This window comes from Plecotus auritus, assembly GCF_963455305.1.
Source record: "Plecotus auritus genome assembly, chromosome: 6".
In the NCBI taxonomy this organism is placed as follows: Eukaryota; Metazoa; Chordata; class Mammalia; order Chiroptera; family Vespertilionidae; genus Plecotus; species Plecotus auritus.
In genome coordinates this window covers 80891107-80909064 of record NC_137773.1, presented here as the reverse complement: position 1 = coordinate 80909064, position 17958 = coordinate 80891107, and the positions used below count along the sequence as shown (strand labels likewise).

At 44.3% G+C, this 17958-nt stretch overlaps 1 protein-coding gene across 2 annotated transcripts in view; it reads left to right on the top strand.

Annotated features, from left to right (window-relative positions):
- Nucleotides 1–17958, top strand: part of ELP3 (elongator acetyltransferase complex subunit 3) — a 162668-nt gene that overhangs the window by 102941 nt on the left and 41769 nt on the right. The window contains exon 15 of one of the 2 annotated variants that reach the window (XM_080676109.1): nt 2582–4778. The exons of the other annotated variant lie outside the window; for it this stretch is intronic. Within the exon in view, the coding sequence (XP_080532235.1) occupies nt 2582–2661 (80 nt within the window). The 3' untranslated portion in view covers nt 2662–4778. Of the gene's footprint in view, nt 1–2581; nt 4779–17958 lie in introns of those variants that run through there. 2 annotated transcript variants of the gene reach the window in all.

Below are 17958 nucleotides of genomic sequence, written 5' to 3'. Positions count from 1 at the left end.
GGGAGAAGGGCAAGTGGAAGAATCGTTTCTAGCAGGTAGGATTCTAGAAATGGAAAGCACTGCATTGAATGACTCCAGGGGTATCTGTGTGATACAGTGAGCATTCTGACAGTGATTTCTCAACCATCTGCCTCTTCCTGCTCCTCCTGCCTTCTTTCACAGAATTCTTTGGGCACATAGAGCTTTCAAAACATAATGAAACCTCTGTTAAATGGATGTGTTTTTTAAATTGAGATATAACATACATGCAATAAAATAATTTTAAGTGTACCACTTAGTTTGTGCATGCGTATGTTCCCATGTAACTACTAATTCAGATCAAGATACATTTTGAGAACTCTCAGACCATATTACCTTCCAAATGTAATCAATATTCTAATTTCTGTCTCCATAAAATTAGCTTTGCCTTTATCTGATGTGATTTTTTTTTTTAATGCTTACCCAAGGTTATTTTTTCCATTGATTTTTAGAGAGAGTGGGAGACAGGGAGATACATTGATTGCATGCACCCTGACCAGGGCAAGGATTTAACCTGGGAATCAAACCCTTAGGCCAACACTCTATCCACTGAGCCAAACTGGCCAGGGCAATGGAATCTTTTATATCTGGTTTCTTTCATGCAAAACAAGGTGTGATATTCACCCATGTTGTTGCAGATAGCTGTACATTTTTCATTGCTGCACAGTATTCCATTTTTTTTTAAATACCACAATTTATTCTATTGATAGATTTTGGGGATATTATGAATAACATGTCATTTGATGGATGTAAGAATTCTTTTCACTTGACAGTATAAATGCTTCGTCATAGGATATGCTGATGGATAGAGGATATGATAAAGTGTCTGTACTCCTCTGAGGGTTTTGAGAAGTCTTCCTGTATTCAGTGGTCTGAGCTCTGCTGCCTGACACATTATTCATGTCTTCTCCTTGCTCTAGCCCAGGCCACAAAATTGAACAGAAGTAATGATTAGAATGCAAAGACAAGGTGATATTGTACAAGGTTATGAGTAACAGCAATCCTTGGATTAAAAGGGAAATTCTCCAGTGATCTGTTACCACCATTGCATCAGTTCCATTTAGTGCCTGAAAAGTTTTGAAGGGGGTAGGAAATCCTATTCCTAAATAGCAAACGTTTAGGCCAAAGAATTAGGCTAGACTTGAGAGAGCTAACAGTTAACTTGATTTCATGCACAGTACTGATCACTAGCAATACAAAGTGATGAAGGAGATACATAGAGCTTACCCTGCGTACAGAGGCAGACCAGCCATCACGGTCCGTTGTGGAGGGCAAAGCACTGTAAGGAAATTGCAGGTTTTCATTTACATCACACCAAGTGCTCTGCCTACCACCACTCATGACCCATGATGTATAGGTTTTCACACATCAGGCAATTCTGGGTGTCCTACAATTTAGCTCAATTCCAACACTATCTCCCTGGAGATAATGTCAGTTCTCACAGCTTAAGAGCTCAGTCCCACAAGACTGCTCCCACTTCAGATTCCAGTCACGAGTTAGGTTGTTACCTGTGCTTCTAACCAAAGGGCTATAAATTGTAGGTTCCCACAACTCCCTCCTGAAGTTCAGTTAATTTGCCAGAGGGAACAACATGAGGAAAGAGGCAGACACTCACAGGAACTTAGAAAAATTAAAAATTCACCCCAGCCTGGAGCATAGTGTTTAAGGAGAGAGTAACTGCAGAAGATGGAAATATAATCAGATACTAGATCATGAAAAGCTTTAAAATAATAACAATAACAGCCAATGTTTCTGAGGAATTGGCCTTTTCCAGGCTCTAGTCTAGACTAATCACATTTCATGGACTACCTCATTGAATACTCAGCATCCTTAACACGTAAGGTACATCGTTACAGACGATAAAACGACAGGTCCAGGCCTTCTCTAACGGATCAAAAGCCCATTCTCTTAACCACCTTCTAAGAGACTGTTACATAAGCCATGTTTTATCTTCCTATGGGCTCTGCTTCTTGATTGTGTTGTACTTTGGATCGACTTAAATTAGCTAATGTTCCTTCAATGTATGCAAACATAAAACTGGTATAAACTGCAGGTGCTTATACCGATCATGTATTAAAATAAATCTATCAATTAATACAAACAAAACTATAAGACTAATGAAATTAAGTTGCACTAATTTCATGTGACTGATGATATTCTGCTGAAGTTGTCGCTCGCGAGGAGTGAGTAGGCCCTGGGAGTAAAGCGCAGCATACCTTTGCTCCTGGCGCTCTGTGGAAACCCCGTTTTCCCGCACCTCTTGTCTCTCTCAGCGTCCTAGAAAGCATAATGCTGTGGGTCTTCATTGGAGTGAAGACATCTCACATATGCAGGCTCTGAAAGACAGTTTCTGTATTTCAATGCCCCTTGAGTTCAAAATAATAGAAACGGTCCAAACTTATTAGATTCAAACTTATAAGATTCAATCTGAAACGCAGTATGGTCTGTGAGTGAGAGTGGGAGAGGGGAGCGTGGCTGGGAGGGGAGTGTTTGGTGGCTTTTGAGGGCTGCTATAGGTATGCACAGTAGAGATTCTTACTTCTGTAGTTTTGCTTCTTCACAGGGGTTGGCACCAGGAATTATTACAGAAAGATTGGCTACCGGTTACAAGGCCCGTACATGGTGAAGACACTAAAATATTAGCCCCAATAGTGCACCTTGATGCAGTGTTTCTGGCAGGAAGTGGAGATTCCAGGTGTCTTGAATATTCAACAGAGAGGCTGAGCAAAGCAAATGGACCTACCCTGTCCCCCTGGCGAGAAGCTTCACCCTCATCTTGCAGCTGCGGAGACTGGAAACTGCCCTCAGGGCACGACCGGGCATCTGGTGACCAAGCATGGAGCCTCTGGCGCTCGGCACGCCTGTGCCCCGACCTGTGTGTTCTCAAGAAGTCACTCCAGTTTTCAAGGCTAAGTCATGTACCCAGTTTCTAAATTCTGCATGCCGCCAGCAAGCGACTTCCTCAGACTGACAAAAGCCAATTGGTCAACTCAGTTGGGTACCATAACTCATGAAATAAAACTAGGTGGTGGTTAGGAGCAAAGTTAGGAGAAACTTATTTATATGGTATAGGGACAGAAAGGCAGGTTGAACACATAAAAACTGACCCGATTTTGAACTCTGGACTTAAACACAGAAGCATTCCAGCACACGAAAATGAGCTTTCGTTTTATTGGAAGTCATTCTGGTTTCTGTGATGTTTGCAGTAACTGTGTGATGGAGAGAGGAGTTGACATGTTTATGTTTCAAACTTGAAACCAGCCCTTCTCATTCCACGGTGGGCCATTACGAACGTCCTCAGTTTCAGTTTTTGTCTGTACTTCCTACTCTCCCTACAGCTGCAGCACCGTGTGGGCAGCACGTGCACCCAGAGAAACGATTGGCTTCCCCTGTTGTCTCTCCTGAGCAGGCGGAGCCGGGCATGCGTGTGTCTTGGGTGGTGTGGCCCTAAGTGAAGATGCCCTCCCACGGGAGCCGTTTTCTGCATTTTAATTCTTTTAGATGAATTTCGGTTTTAAATGGATGAAGATAAGAGTTCAACTCATATGAAAGCAAAAATAAAAATGGTAATGCAAAACAGGCCCAAATCTAAAGATAGGAAAAAGATTGGCTTCTCCCGGCTTCACCTTGTTGAACTGTCTCGTAATTTCCAGGTTATCTAAGGAGACTCCGCCTGAAGGGGGTCAGTTAAATGGGATTGATTCTTCCAAAAAGTACAAAAAATAAAACCAACAAACAAGAATCATGTAAGGGGTTTCCTCTCCCTGTAAATGCGGTGACATTTGCCATGAATTTACAGGGTTGAGTTTCCAGCCTGTGACACTGTTCACTTCCCCCTGGGTGCTGTCTGTCGTTTCATTCAACTGCCACGAGGCAAATGGCACTGCCTTCTCGTGGGCTCTGTGGAGCCAGAGGCTTTCCATGAGCATAGTTTAGGGAATTTAGCTGCTTCTCAATTATGTGTGTGTTTCCTTTAAAAATAAAACTGTTAAACCAACAAAGCATATACTGTGATGGCTGTTAGCACACATGACGAGCTAGAAGGGAGAGCGTGCTGGCCCAGGCTTGCCTCCACCTGCAGCATGACCATGACTTAGTCCTCCAAAGTCTCTGCACCTCCCATTTCTCATCTGTCCTACTTACCTACATGCATCAAAATGTGTAAGGTGCAAGCAAGTCCTTTGTAAAGTTGTAAAAGGACTTTCACATGTAAGGTTCATTGTAAAATGACAGTTTAGAGCAAGATTTTAAGACAAAGTTGCCTGTTTCTAACAGATAAGTCATCGTTTCCTCTGGATTTTCATCTCATGGCTCAGGAGTACCTACCTAGCTCCTCCTCAGCCTTTCTAGGAGCGAGTCTCCTAGCCTTGAGCAAAGATGCGGAACTTCTCAAGCTTCCCGGGGGTGCAGTCCCTGCAGCGTTCTGTCACTAGGACCAGCTTCTCTGCTAACTGCCAAGGACCTTTCCTGGCATTCGTGGCAGTTGGCACTCCGGAGGCCTGGCTTTCCCAGAAACAGGTGCTCCTCAGTAGAGCAGGCCATCTCATAAGAAAGATCTGTTAGGCATGACCCTGCGGCCTCTGCATGAAACCTTGAAAGCTGCACCTTGGGCTCCTGATCTGTATTGAACGGCTGAGCAACCACCACAAACCCAAATAGCTCTGCTTGGTTCAGCTTCTTGTGCTACTACCTGGAGAGTTTAAAAAAAAAAAAAAAAAAAAAAAAAAAAGCCGTATCAGGAACAGACTAAAATCTATTTGAATAGAAAATGAGATGTAAAAAAAAAAAATCCATATCACCCAGTGAAAGAATAAAGCTCTCTTTCTCAAATGTGGGGACGAATGAACTCCCTTTAAAGGAAACAATTTCCACAGGCTCAAAAGAATACTGAAATGGCCCTGGCCGGTTTGACTCAGAAGACAGAGTGTTGGCCTGCAGACTGAAGGGTCGTGGGTTCAACTGCAGTCAAGGTCACGTACCTCAGTTGCAGGCTTGATCCCCAGCCTCAGTCTGGGTGCATGCAGGAGGCAACATATCGATGTCTCTTTCACATCGATGTTTCTCTCGGCTGTCTCTCCCCCTCCCTTCCACTCTCTCTCAAAATCAGTGGAAAATACCCTTGGGTGAGGATTAACAAAAACCAAAGCCTGTTCTCTAAAAATATCCTTCAAATTGCGAATTTTTGTTTCCAAAGATTTTTTTTTGTGAGACTATCATTAAATTGAAAAACATTCATAAAGAACTCACCCCCGAGTTTATGAAAGACCTCATGATCCAGGCTCTGAAAACCTGGGCTCCTCTGTTAACTCCGGGTTTGTGGGCAGGTCCCTCACCTTGAACTGCAGCTTCCTGTTTACCACGTGAGATACACACCCATCTCTCAGGGTAAGTGTGAGGATCAGATGGTCACGTTGGAGAGACTGCATAAACCATGCCATTTTCTATAGAAACAATGGTTACTCTGATGCAGTAGCTTCTGACAGATGTGTGCCCTCGGGCAAGTAAATCTCTGGCTCTTGGCACAGTTCCTCTCTTTAAAATGGAAGCAATACGAGTACCTCCCTCATGCAGAGACCTGAATGAGCTCATGAGTGTAAGGTTCTGAGAACAGGGCCGGTGGAGCATAAAACACCAGAAGTACCAGCTGTTACTAACATCTAACGGGCAGCGTCTGGCCCATTTTAACAAAGTTATCTGTTGGCAATAGAATCTGACTTTTTGCCAATGTCGGAGAATAGTATCTGGTCTCAGGCCATTTCTTCCTCCTGTTGGTCCTTCTGTTTCATTCACAGAAGTCTAGGGTTGCAAATTGACAAAACCATACTGTGAGGGACGAGAGATCAGCTGAGACTCCAACAGCAAAAAGCATTTTTAAATATCCCTATAATTCTGGGGGCTCCCCAGCAAGTTGTCTGATGTCAGTGTGACTGCTCGTCTCCCCTGTGTGCTGGCAGCTGCATCCCCTTAAGGAGTCCTGAGGGGTGGGCAGAAGGGGTGGGGCCACATCTCTGTAGGTTAGAGTTATGTATGCCAGCAATCCGTTTGTTTTATTCTGTGAAGACACTCCAAAAACCAAGTTTACAGGCTTTTTAAAGAAACAAATACATGCCTACAAAAGTAGAAAATCAACTGCTGCTCTGCACCCAAGTTTGCAGCGTTATCTCCTACCTCTGTCTTCACAGGCCTCGAACACTCTCCTTGTGCACCCGGAACACCCCTCCAGGGGAGAAACTACCACCTCCTCAGGCCCACTGTGCGCTGTCCCTACACCAGAACCCTCGTGTTCTTGGGTGATCCTCACTGCAGCCCTAGAGTGAGCACTGTTCTCCCCCAATTAACAAGGACACAGGCCCAAAGTCAGACAGGGCCACCGTGTTGCCCAGTTCCAGTCGGAACCAGTTATAAAATGTCTGGCTCGCACACTAACATGCCATGTGCCCCTGGAGCGGCCCAGCGGGCAACCTCAATCTTGGCTACTAAATGGGTTTAAGAGTCAAACCTGAGCCAGTGACTCACACTTGCTCATTCCTCTACCTCACATTTCCTTTCTTAGGGAGAAAAAGGGTTTCAGTCAGCTTACGTTCAAAGAGGACCCAACAGCTGATACGATTTCACCCTCACAACCACCAACCTATGAGGAAGGTCCTGTCTCGGGTTTTACAGTGTCAGGTAGTGAGCATGAGTGGTTTCATTAGGAGAGAATGCAAAGCAAACAGTCTGCTCTTTCCATTTAAATGAAAATAGCTTTTCTAAAAATTACATACACTCATTGTGGGAAAAATTTGAAGTAAGATAGAAAAGCACAAGGTAACCTGAAATCTCACCATCACAGGCAACCATGCTAAGCACTGCGATGAACATTCTTCCATCCATCTACACACAACACACACACAATCGGTTTTACGTAAAGATTACGCTGCATGTGTTGCTTTGTAACCTTTACTTGACAAAATAATGGGAACATCTCACGTCAAAGCACATGGCTTTCCTTAGTCCTTTTCAGTAACTACCTGATGTTCCATTGTCTGCAGCTGCCACAGTTTATTTAAGCAGGTCTTCCATATCTTATATTCTTTTATATTCTTACTAGTGGCCCGGTGCACGAAATTCGTGCACATTAAAGGGGATTAATTAGAGGAAGTAATTTAATATTGCTATTTGCCCTTTATAATGGAAGTGTCAGAGATGAAAGAAAATTAGTAAAATGTATATGAAAACCTTCCTCCTGTCAGAGTCTGGGGCACACCACGGGATCCAGAGTCAAGTCCCCGCCCACTCACGTGCACCTCAAAATCTCGTGAGACCCAGACCTGCTCCCCCCCCACCCCCCCTCATTGGGATAGATCCAGACCTGGCTAGTCCCACCCTTGTCAAGCCTCGCCGGGAAGGGAACGTAGCCTCAGGTCCCCTGGCCCGGTGCCCGGACTGGGGGCATGGCCTGAGGTCCCCCAGCCCAGATCAGGGTGGGGGGGGAGTGCCTTGAGGTCCCCTGTCAAGCCCCACCAGGTGTGGGACATGGCCTGAGATCCCTTGTCAAGCCCTGCTGGGTGGAGGGCATGGCCTGAGGTCCCCCGTCAAGCCCTGCCAGACGGGAGGGGCACAGCCTCAGGTCCCTTGTCAAGCCCCATCGGCAGGGGGGTGCAGCCTCAGGTACCCCCCTGGGCGGGGGGCACGGCCTGAGTTCCCCCGGCCTGGTGCTCAGGTGCGGGGCACAGCCTGAAGTCCCCTGTCAAGCCCCACCTGGTGGGGGGTGCGGCCTGAGGTCCCCTGGCCTGGTGCTGGGGCGGGGGGAGCAGCCTGACGTCCCCTAGCCCAGCACCAGGATGGGAAGCGCACCTTGAGGTCCCCTGTCAGGCCCCACCAAGTGGGGGGCGTGGCCTGAGGTCCCCTGTCAAGCCCCACCTGGTGGGGGGCATGGCCTGAGGTCCCCAGGCCTGGCACTGGGGCCAGGGGAGCAGCCTGAGGTCCCCTAGCCCAGCACCAAGATGGGAAGCGCACCTTGAGGTCCCCTGTCAAGCCCTGTGAAGGCGGCCCGAGGTCCCCTGTCAAGCCCCACAGGGGCAGGGGAGGGCGTAGTCTCAGGTCCCTACTGATTGCTTGTTAAGGCTTCTTATGGGAACTTGGCCTCAGCTGTGGGTGCAGCCATCTTTGGGACGGAGTGATGGTCAATTAGCATATTCCCTCTTTATTAGATAGGATTTTCACAACAGCTAGAATCATATTAAGCACGAGGGCTGCACACATTACTAACTCATAAGAGTTGCTTTAAATTTTTGTCTACAAGCAGTCATGCAGCCACGGCAGGCTTCCTCAGTGTCCCTCCCTTTAGTTCTACTGCCAAGTCTTTCAGTCCTGCATTCGTAACTCACCGTCCAGGAGGTGGGGGAGGAGAAACCTGTCTGGCGGCTTGGCCTTTTCCACTAAGGCAGCAGCACGTTTGATGGTGAACAAGTCCCATCAAACAAAATGTCAAGCTGCCGGTTCACTGAAAGGTACTGGAGCGTAACACGCTTTTATTGAGGTGAGAGGTGACCATACCTTTACGTTTTCCCCCCTGATAGACATTACTGCTTCAAGACAGATTCCCTTGCCAGCTAAAGCCTGCAGAGAAGGTGATCCACTTGCACAGGGCTGACATTGTCTGGAAGATTAGCAAATGTGAGCGCCAGGAAGGTGACAGTAGCTACTGTCCCAACCAGGACGTGGGGGGAAGGGCTCAGCACTTGGACCCCTCAAGAAAAAGCAGGCCTGGTGGCCAGCTGCCTGGGTTTGAGGCTTGCTTCTGCCTCTGTCTTGCTTTGCAAGAACTAGGGTTTTGGACCAGTACATGTTTGGGGTGTTGGGGCAGCAGGCAAAGGATCATTTACATCTACCTGAAGAAAAAGGAAGGGAGGAAACGGGGGAAAGAGGAAGAAAGGGAAATAATATCTGTTGAGCAGTTAGGCCTAGTCTTGACCTCAAACTATTCTCTGAGGCAGGAATTACAGTATCCATTTTACAAATGAGAAGCCAGGGATCAAAACAGGTAAGTAAATTAACCAAGACCACAGCTAGTGAGTGAAGAGCTGAGTATAAAGGCAACACATTGACATTCGAAAACTCACAAAGCTTCAAGGATTCTAATACCTAGGGCAATGGTGGCTCTAGAATTTCTTTTAAAAAAGGGTTTGGGTCTAGCAATTGGGCTGGGAAAAGCTATGGGGGGGTTGAAGCTACATTTGCCTAGTAGATACTGTCTGCCCTCCACTCCACCTTCCTTATGCCACTTCTTGGCACAACTTGAAAAACGATGCAAAAATACAGATAAGCGTTACATCCAAACAAAGAACTTGAGAATAGGGACAATGTGGAAAGAAAACCAGCAGTAAGTGATCAACCTACTTAAATAGAGAACTGAAACTAAAGTACTGTTGTAGAAAAGAAAAGCTAGGTTAAAATAAGAGGACTGAATATTCCTCTAGTTTTGCTCCCACCCTAAGCTCACACAAGACTAAAGGGGATTTTAAAAGAAACAATCACCATAAATCTACAAGAACAGGAAGAACAAAAGAAAAGACAAAGGGATAAGATTTTGGAAGCTGTACAGCAGATGGACAGTAGTAACTCAGCAGTTACTGGGCAGTGGAGAAGGTTGGAGCCAATACGATTTATACCAGCGGTCGCCAACCTTTCGGACCTCACGAACCACCAGTTGGCGACGGCTGATTTATCCCACAGAAACTTCAAAGCCCCTGAAACTGACACCATCACACACTGGAGAGCATGGGTAGCCGCCAAAACAAGGAAGGCTGATGGCAGTTGTCTGACAGCAATTAGGTCCCTGTACCGTTTCCTCCACGAAGCGGATGCTCTGTTCCCAGCTCAGCAATAGTCTGTGGAGTTTACTCTCTGAAGAGAGTCACACAGACCTTGGGATGAGAGAACTTGAGATAAAGTTGAAGGTCAGGGTAATAAAACAGAATGATGCAGTGAGCCCATGCATACTAACTAGTCCTGACACTTGAATCCTCCTCCCCAAATTCGTTTTCCGAATGCTGGAGGCTAGACCTTTTCCCTACAGGCCAGAAATTGAAAGGCTCTTAAGGAGAATCTAACCAGCGCTAGAGAAAAGACCCCAAAATACCATCCTTTATAAGCTTCTCAAGAAACAGCCCCGATGACCACTACACAGCATCACCAGTAAGCTCCTTTGTTAGGGACTGAATGTGGCCCATATATTGCAAAAATACAGATAAGCGATACATCCAAATATGAAGCCCCCCCCCCCAAATGTGACTGTATTTGGAGATAGGGCCTTCTTGGAGGTAATGTTAAGTGGGGTCATAAAGGTAGAGCTTTGATCCAATAATATTAGTGTCTTTCTAAGAAGAGAGAACAGAGGAGTGTGGGGTCACCAAGATAATGACATAGGTCCCTTCTGACTTTGCTCCCCCCTCACAAAAAGAATGAACAACTCTTCTTGTCAAACATGGACAAGACACCACTGAGAGAATTCTAGAAAACGGGTGGGCTAAAGCATCCCTTGCACCACAGAGACCAAAACGTCACATTCGCAGGATAAGAGGCGCGGCTTCCCACTGGCTACATTGTCCCTCCCCCAGGCCCGTGCAGGACCACCAAGAGGTTTCCTCTGAGCCTACGTTCTTCCAGTGGGAATAGAGCCCAGAGCCAGCATCTAGCCTCCCCAGCATTGAGGCCACTTCATGGGCCCCCCACTCTGGTCGTGCCCCATAGGAATTGCAGGGTCACCTGTGCGGCTTGAGCACTGGGAATCTAATTGTGATGGAGAAGGGAGGAGCGGCTGGTACCAACCAGCACTCAGATCCGGCAGACCGAGCTCCTACCTGCAGTCCCCAAGGTCGTCCCAACCACTGCAGCTGCGTTGCTCATCTGCAGAGCCAAGGCAGCGACAGTCTGACCAGGGGGTCAGTGGGATGCAGGTCTACCTGATCCAGGTCTTCAAACGAAAAGCTTTGCCAGCTCTAGAGCCTGGTCTGCCCCACTCGGCAGGGAGCGGAGTCACAGCCTCGGTCACAGCTGAATGTAGCTCCCAGCTCCTCAACCATAGGGCCTAATTGGGAACACCTGGAAGCTGCATAGCCGGGCAACACTTGAGCAGAGGAGAACCAGCAGAGCTGATCGCACAGCAAAGCCAGGGAACTTGGGGAACGGGTCAGCTTGAGTCAAGACCAATAGCCTTGTCACCTTTGGAGCTGGTTCTCCCACTCCACCTTGGCAAGGAAACTACTTTGTAGCCCTGCTCACTGCTGAATACAGCCTTCAGCTACCCTACCCGGGAACCTAATCAGAGCCCCTGGGAAGCTGCATAGCCCATCTAACTGCTCTGCTCACAGAGGCACTTGAACAGAGAGCACAGCCCATGGCTTTTTCCATCTGCAGAGCAAACCTAGCGGCCCTGACTGGCCAGGGAATTCAATGCTGTCTTGTCTGATTCAAGTCCCCAAACAATGAGCTGTGCAGGGCCTGAGGCCTGTGCTGCTGCCCTGTGAGGGCAGGGAAGCTAATTCATAGCCCCATCTACTGCTGAGCATGGTCCCCACTTCTGTCTGGTAATCCTGACCAGAGAACCCAGGCAACTGCAGAACTCATCCTACAGCCTTGCTTGGGCAGGGAACCAAGCCAGCAGTCCTTTCTCATGGTTTTCAGCCAGAAACCCTCCACCCTAACCTTTGAGTTCAGGTGGTAGCCTCACCCAAAAATGGACACTTCCCAGCCTGCTCAGGGACATTTCCAGCAGACATAGCCAGAAGCCAAACTGAGCTGGCTGGTGATGAACCATCTCTGCCAAAGGGTTCCTGTAAGTTCTGCAAGAGGAAACTACTTACTCAAATGCTCAGATATCAATATAAGGAACCAAGGATTACAAAACAGGTAAAGGAAGTCAATAAAGCCCCAATAAACTTAAAGGAAAGGAGATCTAGGAACTGTCAAAGAATTCAGCATAATCTTCTTAAGGAAGTTTAATGAACTAAAAGAACACATGAGCAACTAAACAAAATTAGGAAAACAATGCATCAACAAAATGAGACATTCAACAAAGAAATAGAAAGCATTAAAAAAGAATACGTGAAGCACTAGTATTAGAGCTGAAAAATACAACTAAAGAATCCAATAGGTAGCATCAAAAACATAACCACGCAGAAAAAGAATCATTGACTTAGATGACAGGACATTTGAAACGATCCATTTAGAGGAATAACAGCAACAACAAATTGAATGAAAAAGAGTGAAGAAAGTCTACAGGACTATGGGACACAAGCAAAATCTAGAAGAAATGGAAAAATTTTTTAGAAATATACAACCTCCCAAGATTTAAGCAGGAAGAAACAGAAAATCTGAACAGACCAATAACTAGTAAGGAGATTGAATCAGTAACTTAAAAAAAAAAAAATCTCCCAACAATAAAAACTGAGGCCCAAATGGCTTTATTGGTGAATTTTACCAAACATTTACTAGTAAAGAAGAATCAATGCCAATCCTTCTCAAACTCTTCAAAAAAATCAAAGGAAACACTCCCAAACGCATTTTATGAGGCTGGAATTCACCAAATCCAGAAAGGGACACTACCAGAAAAGAAAAACTACAAGTTAATATCCTTGCTGAATATAGATGCAAAAATCCTCAGTAAAATACTAACAAACTGAATTCAGCAACACATTAAAAGGATAATTCAGCATGATTAAGTGAGATTTATCCCTGGGATTAAAGGATGGTTGAAAATATGCAAGTCAATCAACGTGATACATCACATTAATAAAATGAAAGAAAACAGTATGTGATCATCTCTATAGATGCAGGAAAAGCATTTGACAAAATTCAACATTTGTTCATGATAAAAACACTAACAATTAAGTATAGATGGAGCTTTCCTCATCCTAATAAATATAGGATAAGCCCACAGCTTATGTCATAGTCAATAGTGAAAGGTTGAAAGCTTTTCCTCTAAAATCAGGAACGAGACAAAAGTGCCACTCCCGCTCCTATTCCACACAGTATGGGAAGTCCTAGCCAGAGCAACCAGGCAAGAATCAGACATCAGAATTGGAAAGGAAGAAGTAAAACTGTCTCTATTTGCATATGACATGAATATATATATGCATAATCCTAAAGACTCCAAAAAACCTACCAGATAAAAATAAGTTCAGTAAAGTTAAATTATACAAAATTAATATACAAAAATCAGTAGCATTTCTATACAGCAGGTCCCTGAATAATATAATGTCATTTCATTCAACATATATCAAGAGATATTCCACAAAGGTAAACAAAATCACTAGGGGAGAGAAAAAAAAAAAACACAGCTAAAATGAAAAACTCAGAAAATCAGAGGACCAATCCATGAGGTCCAACAACTGAACATTAGGAGTTACAGAATAATGGAACAGAGAGAAATAGGGAGATGGGACTCTATAACAAAACCATTTAAGATAGTTTCCCAATTCTGAAGGACATGAATTTCCAGTTTGAAATGGAATTGTGATTTTCAAGTGTGATAGCTTGAAAACACACCCCCACCAAAGTATGGATTGCGAAACCTTAGGACACTGGAGAGCAAAAGAAGATAACTTTGAAAGGGGCTGTGGGACAAGTTTTCTATATACAAAGGATCAGGAATGAAAATGCTTTTGGACTTCTCAACAACAATACTGAAAGCAAGAAAAAAATGAAGCAATGCCTTCAAATTCTAAAGGGAAAAATTTCCAAATTCTATTGTCAGCCTAATTATCAACTATAGGGAAGAATACAGGTATTTTCAGATACTTAAGGTCTCAAAAAATTTACTTCCCATGTGCTCTTTCTCAAGAAGCTACTAAGGATGTGCTCTACTCTAGCAAAGGAGTGAACCCAGAAAGAAGATGCTATTAGAGACAAGATAAAGGACAATAGAGGAGATCAAATCCTCTGGATGATGATGAAGGGAAATTCTAGAATGATGACTGACCCCACTGCAGAGTGGAACAAATCCAGATTAAAGCGAGGCAACTCAAGACTCACACATGTTGAGGAATGTCATCCCCATTGCAATTGTACTCTCTTTGTAACCTGAGCCCAGAATGCCCATGTGAGCCTGTTCCTAATCCTCATCTGTACCCGGCTAGTCTTTGCCACATGCTGATGAAGTTTGTGCTCACCCCTCCTTGCCCTGCTGCCCGAATCCTCTGAGGTCAATCATGATGAGATTAGACACAGAAAACATAAAGCAGCCTCCTGTCCCTGGCCGTGTTTCTGCCCAGTACCTGTCCCAAACAGCAGTCCTGACAGACACCTGACGATGGGAGTCCTATATATCCAGAGACTCGCTCACAAGCCTACTCAGTGACTTCTCCAGAGGAGGCACTTGGGAAGGCTCAGGGTAGCTGAAGCCAGACTATGGCCAGTCTCTGGTCAGCTCATCTTCTCCTGGGAGCCTTCCTCTTACAGTAGCAAATCGCCCTGGCCTTACACAGCTGGGTAAAGCTATAAAAATGCACACACACAGATGGACAGACAGACATAAGGGAAGATTAGCGCAGAGTCAGACAGATGGAGAGGTAGGGAATTGTGATTGTGGAGGTGCATCCAGGGGGGCTCTTCTAAAGTTGTGATGAGAACACAAGTTTATTTCTCTTCATACTTTATACACTCTAAAATGTCTAACATGTCTTTGTTATTTAAAAGGTTAAAAAATGCAGTATAAGAGAAATGTAATCTATATATATAAAAGCCTAAATGACCATTATGACTGAACGACGGGATGACCAGACATTAGCTATGATGCACACTGACCCAGACCTTGCTGCTGGGGCCCTGACAGCCCCAAATCTGGTTCATCCGCACTCTGGACCCAGACAGGAGGGAGGAAGGAGCCTGATTCCTTGAGAAATCGGCTGTTGGTTAGCTTGCTGCTGGGTCCAACCTCCTGCGGTCCCTCCCCGCAGCCAGCCGACCCCCCCCCATCACCCTTGGTTGGGGTGGGGGGCCAGGCAGCCACCCTCCCGTGGTCCCTCTCCCCAGCAGGCTGCCCTCCCCCAATCAGCCCTGATCACCGGCCAGGCCGAGGGACCCCACCCATGCACTAATTTGTGCACTGGGCCTCTAGTATAATAATGCACTGGGACAGAAAGTCAACTAAAAAAATATTAGGAAATAAAAGAAACAAGGAAGAAAGGTATGAGTACACTAATTTCCTCATAGTTCATAGCAAGAATCAATAGATTCAACTTCATTTTTTAGCTTGATAAGTCAAGAAACAGAGGTTAGAGCTATAGTTGATCATTAACAGAAGAACTAAAAACAGCCTATAAACTTTGAATTTGCAAGAAGAACAGCAGGGAAGAAAGGTACAAAAAGGACCATAGAGCATAAAGAATGAGGCCAGGAGATCTTCAAAGGATACAAACTTTACTGCATTATTTTATTTTACTTTGGAAAATAGAATTTTAAAGAAGGAAAGTAATAATGTAAATAAAGAAAATTACAAGGAAGTATTAAAGACAAAACAAAAATATAACAGTAAATAAGACCAAACATATACTTGCAATTTTAACAAATGTAAGTAGAACAAATCCACATTAGATCAAATAATGAAATTCAATTATATGTTGATATGAAATATTTAAGATAATGGGAAATGGAAATTAACAGGTACCTAACCCATAATGTATTAAATATCGACCAAAAGCAAAAGCTGGTATTATTTTCATATCAGACAAAGCTGAAGTTGAGGCTTTAATACTTTTAAAACATTTTACAAATATTAAAGCTGTAAAAGAAAACTATCGCAGGAGAGCTGATGATCTACAAAGAGGTCATAACTGTCATAAATCATATGTGCTAAGTTACAGTATCAACATTTATAAATGGTTAAAGTGTAATTTTCATAAAGGTCAGAATTCTGACTCTCAGGCAAATATAAAAAGAACACCTGGCAAAGAATTCGTTTAACAAAGAGGGAACCAGGAAGACGTTAAAACCAGTCAAAAGACCATCTGAGAAGCTAAGATAGGTATAGGCAGTGAACCGATTATGGGTTTAGATACAAAACTGGTTAATGTCCAACAGGGCCATAAACCGTAACCTTGGGGTTATCTATTCCTCTGGCCAGCAGTGATTTCCATCTCTGCCTGAAAACCATCTGCAAGCTAACCGCTGCCCCGTAGCCTTGTGAAATCCCTAGTAAACAGAGTCAAGCCCAGCATTACACTGAAAGGACACCTAGCATCTCTTCTGCCTATTTCCAAGTTCCTGATAACTCTTCCTGCAAATGTTAAAAAAAACAATAGACGTGCAGCAAAATGGACAAAACAATAGCAATGGGAGATAGTCACCTCTGTCAGTGTCAAATCAAACATTTTTTTAGTAAGTAAAAATATAGAGAAGGGGTTAAGATCTCAAATGCCTGCAGGGCCAAGGTTTAAGAAAGTAGGTTTAAGAACAAGAACCACCACCACCAAAAGTACAATAGACTATGGTGGAAGCGCATGCTTTAAGCAAGTTGTGGTGATACTCTGCCTGTTGTCTCAGAATTTTGGCTGAAGTCCCCAAGCTGAGGGTGGTAACGACAGGGACCTCCACTTGTGCAGAGAGCTGAAATTTGACCAATGATAGGAACTGAATAAACGATAGCAAAACCAATAATGCAGTAAACTAGAGCAGGGTCAGTCCAGCTGGGCACCTTCAGCCTACAAAGAGAAGACTGAGCCGGGAAAAAAGAATTCTTTGAAGGAAATTCATGGGAGGAGAAAACGGAGGGGGAGGCCTCCCCCAAGACAACTAAGGGGTCTCCAAGACAACCACTAAAGCAAGATGGGGAGTGCCTGGGAAGGGAGAGCCAGATGGCTCCCTCCAGTGGTGAAACGCATGGGCTGATCTTGGTGGGACCTACTTCAGATTGAAAGATACACGTAGAATGAAAGTAAAGGGATAGAAAGGATTTCATGCAAATGGAAATTTTAAAAATCTGGGTAGCAATACTTACATCAGACAAAATAGACTTGAAAACAAAGGCTGTAACCTGGCTGGTGTGGCTCAGTGATTGAGCGTCAACCTATAAACCAAGAGGTCACAGTTCAATGCCAGGTCAGGGCACATGCCCGGGTTTCAGGCCCAATCCCCAGTTTGGGGCATGCAGGAGGCAGCCGATCAATGATTCTCTCTCATCATTGATGTTTCTTTCTCTCTCTCTCCCTCCACTTCCTCTCTGAAATCAATTAAAAAATCTATTTTAAAAAATAAAAATAAAATAGGGCTGTAACAATAGACAAAGAAGAGTATTTCATAATGACAAAGCAATCAATCCAATAAGAGGATATAACTCCCATAAACATCTAGGCACCAATGTAGGAGCACCCAAATACAGAAAGCAAATATTGAGAGACATAAAGGAAGAGATCGACAGTAATAGTCACAGAGGGAAATGTTAACATCCCCATTGACTTCAAAGGATGGATCAGCCAGACAGAATATCAATAAGGAAGCAGTGTCCTTAAATGACACTAGACCAGATGAACTTAATTGATTAAACTTAATTGATATTTTCAGGACATTTCACCCAAAAGTAGCAGAATATACATTATTTTCAAGTTCATGAGGAATATTTTTCTGAATAGACCATATGTTAGGCCACAAAACTAGTCTCAAAAAATTTCAGAAGACTAAAATCATATCAAGCATCTTCTCCAGCCACTGTGGAATGAAACTGGAAATCAATTACAAGAAAACTGAAAAACATACAAACATGTGGAGGCTAAGTAATATACTACTAAACAATGAATGGGTTACCAACAAGATCAAGTAAGAAATAAAAACATACTTGAAACAAATAAAAATTAAAACACGATGATGCAAAATCGATGGGACACCACCAAAGCAATTCTAAGAGGGAAATATATAGCAGTACAGCCCCACCTCAAGAAAACAGAAAATCTCAAATAATCTAAC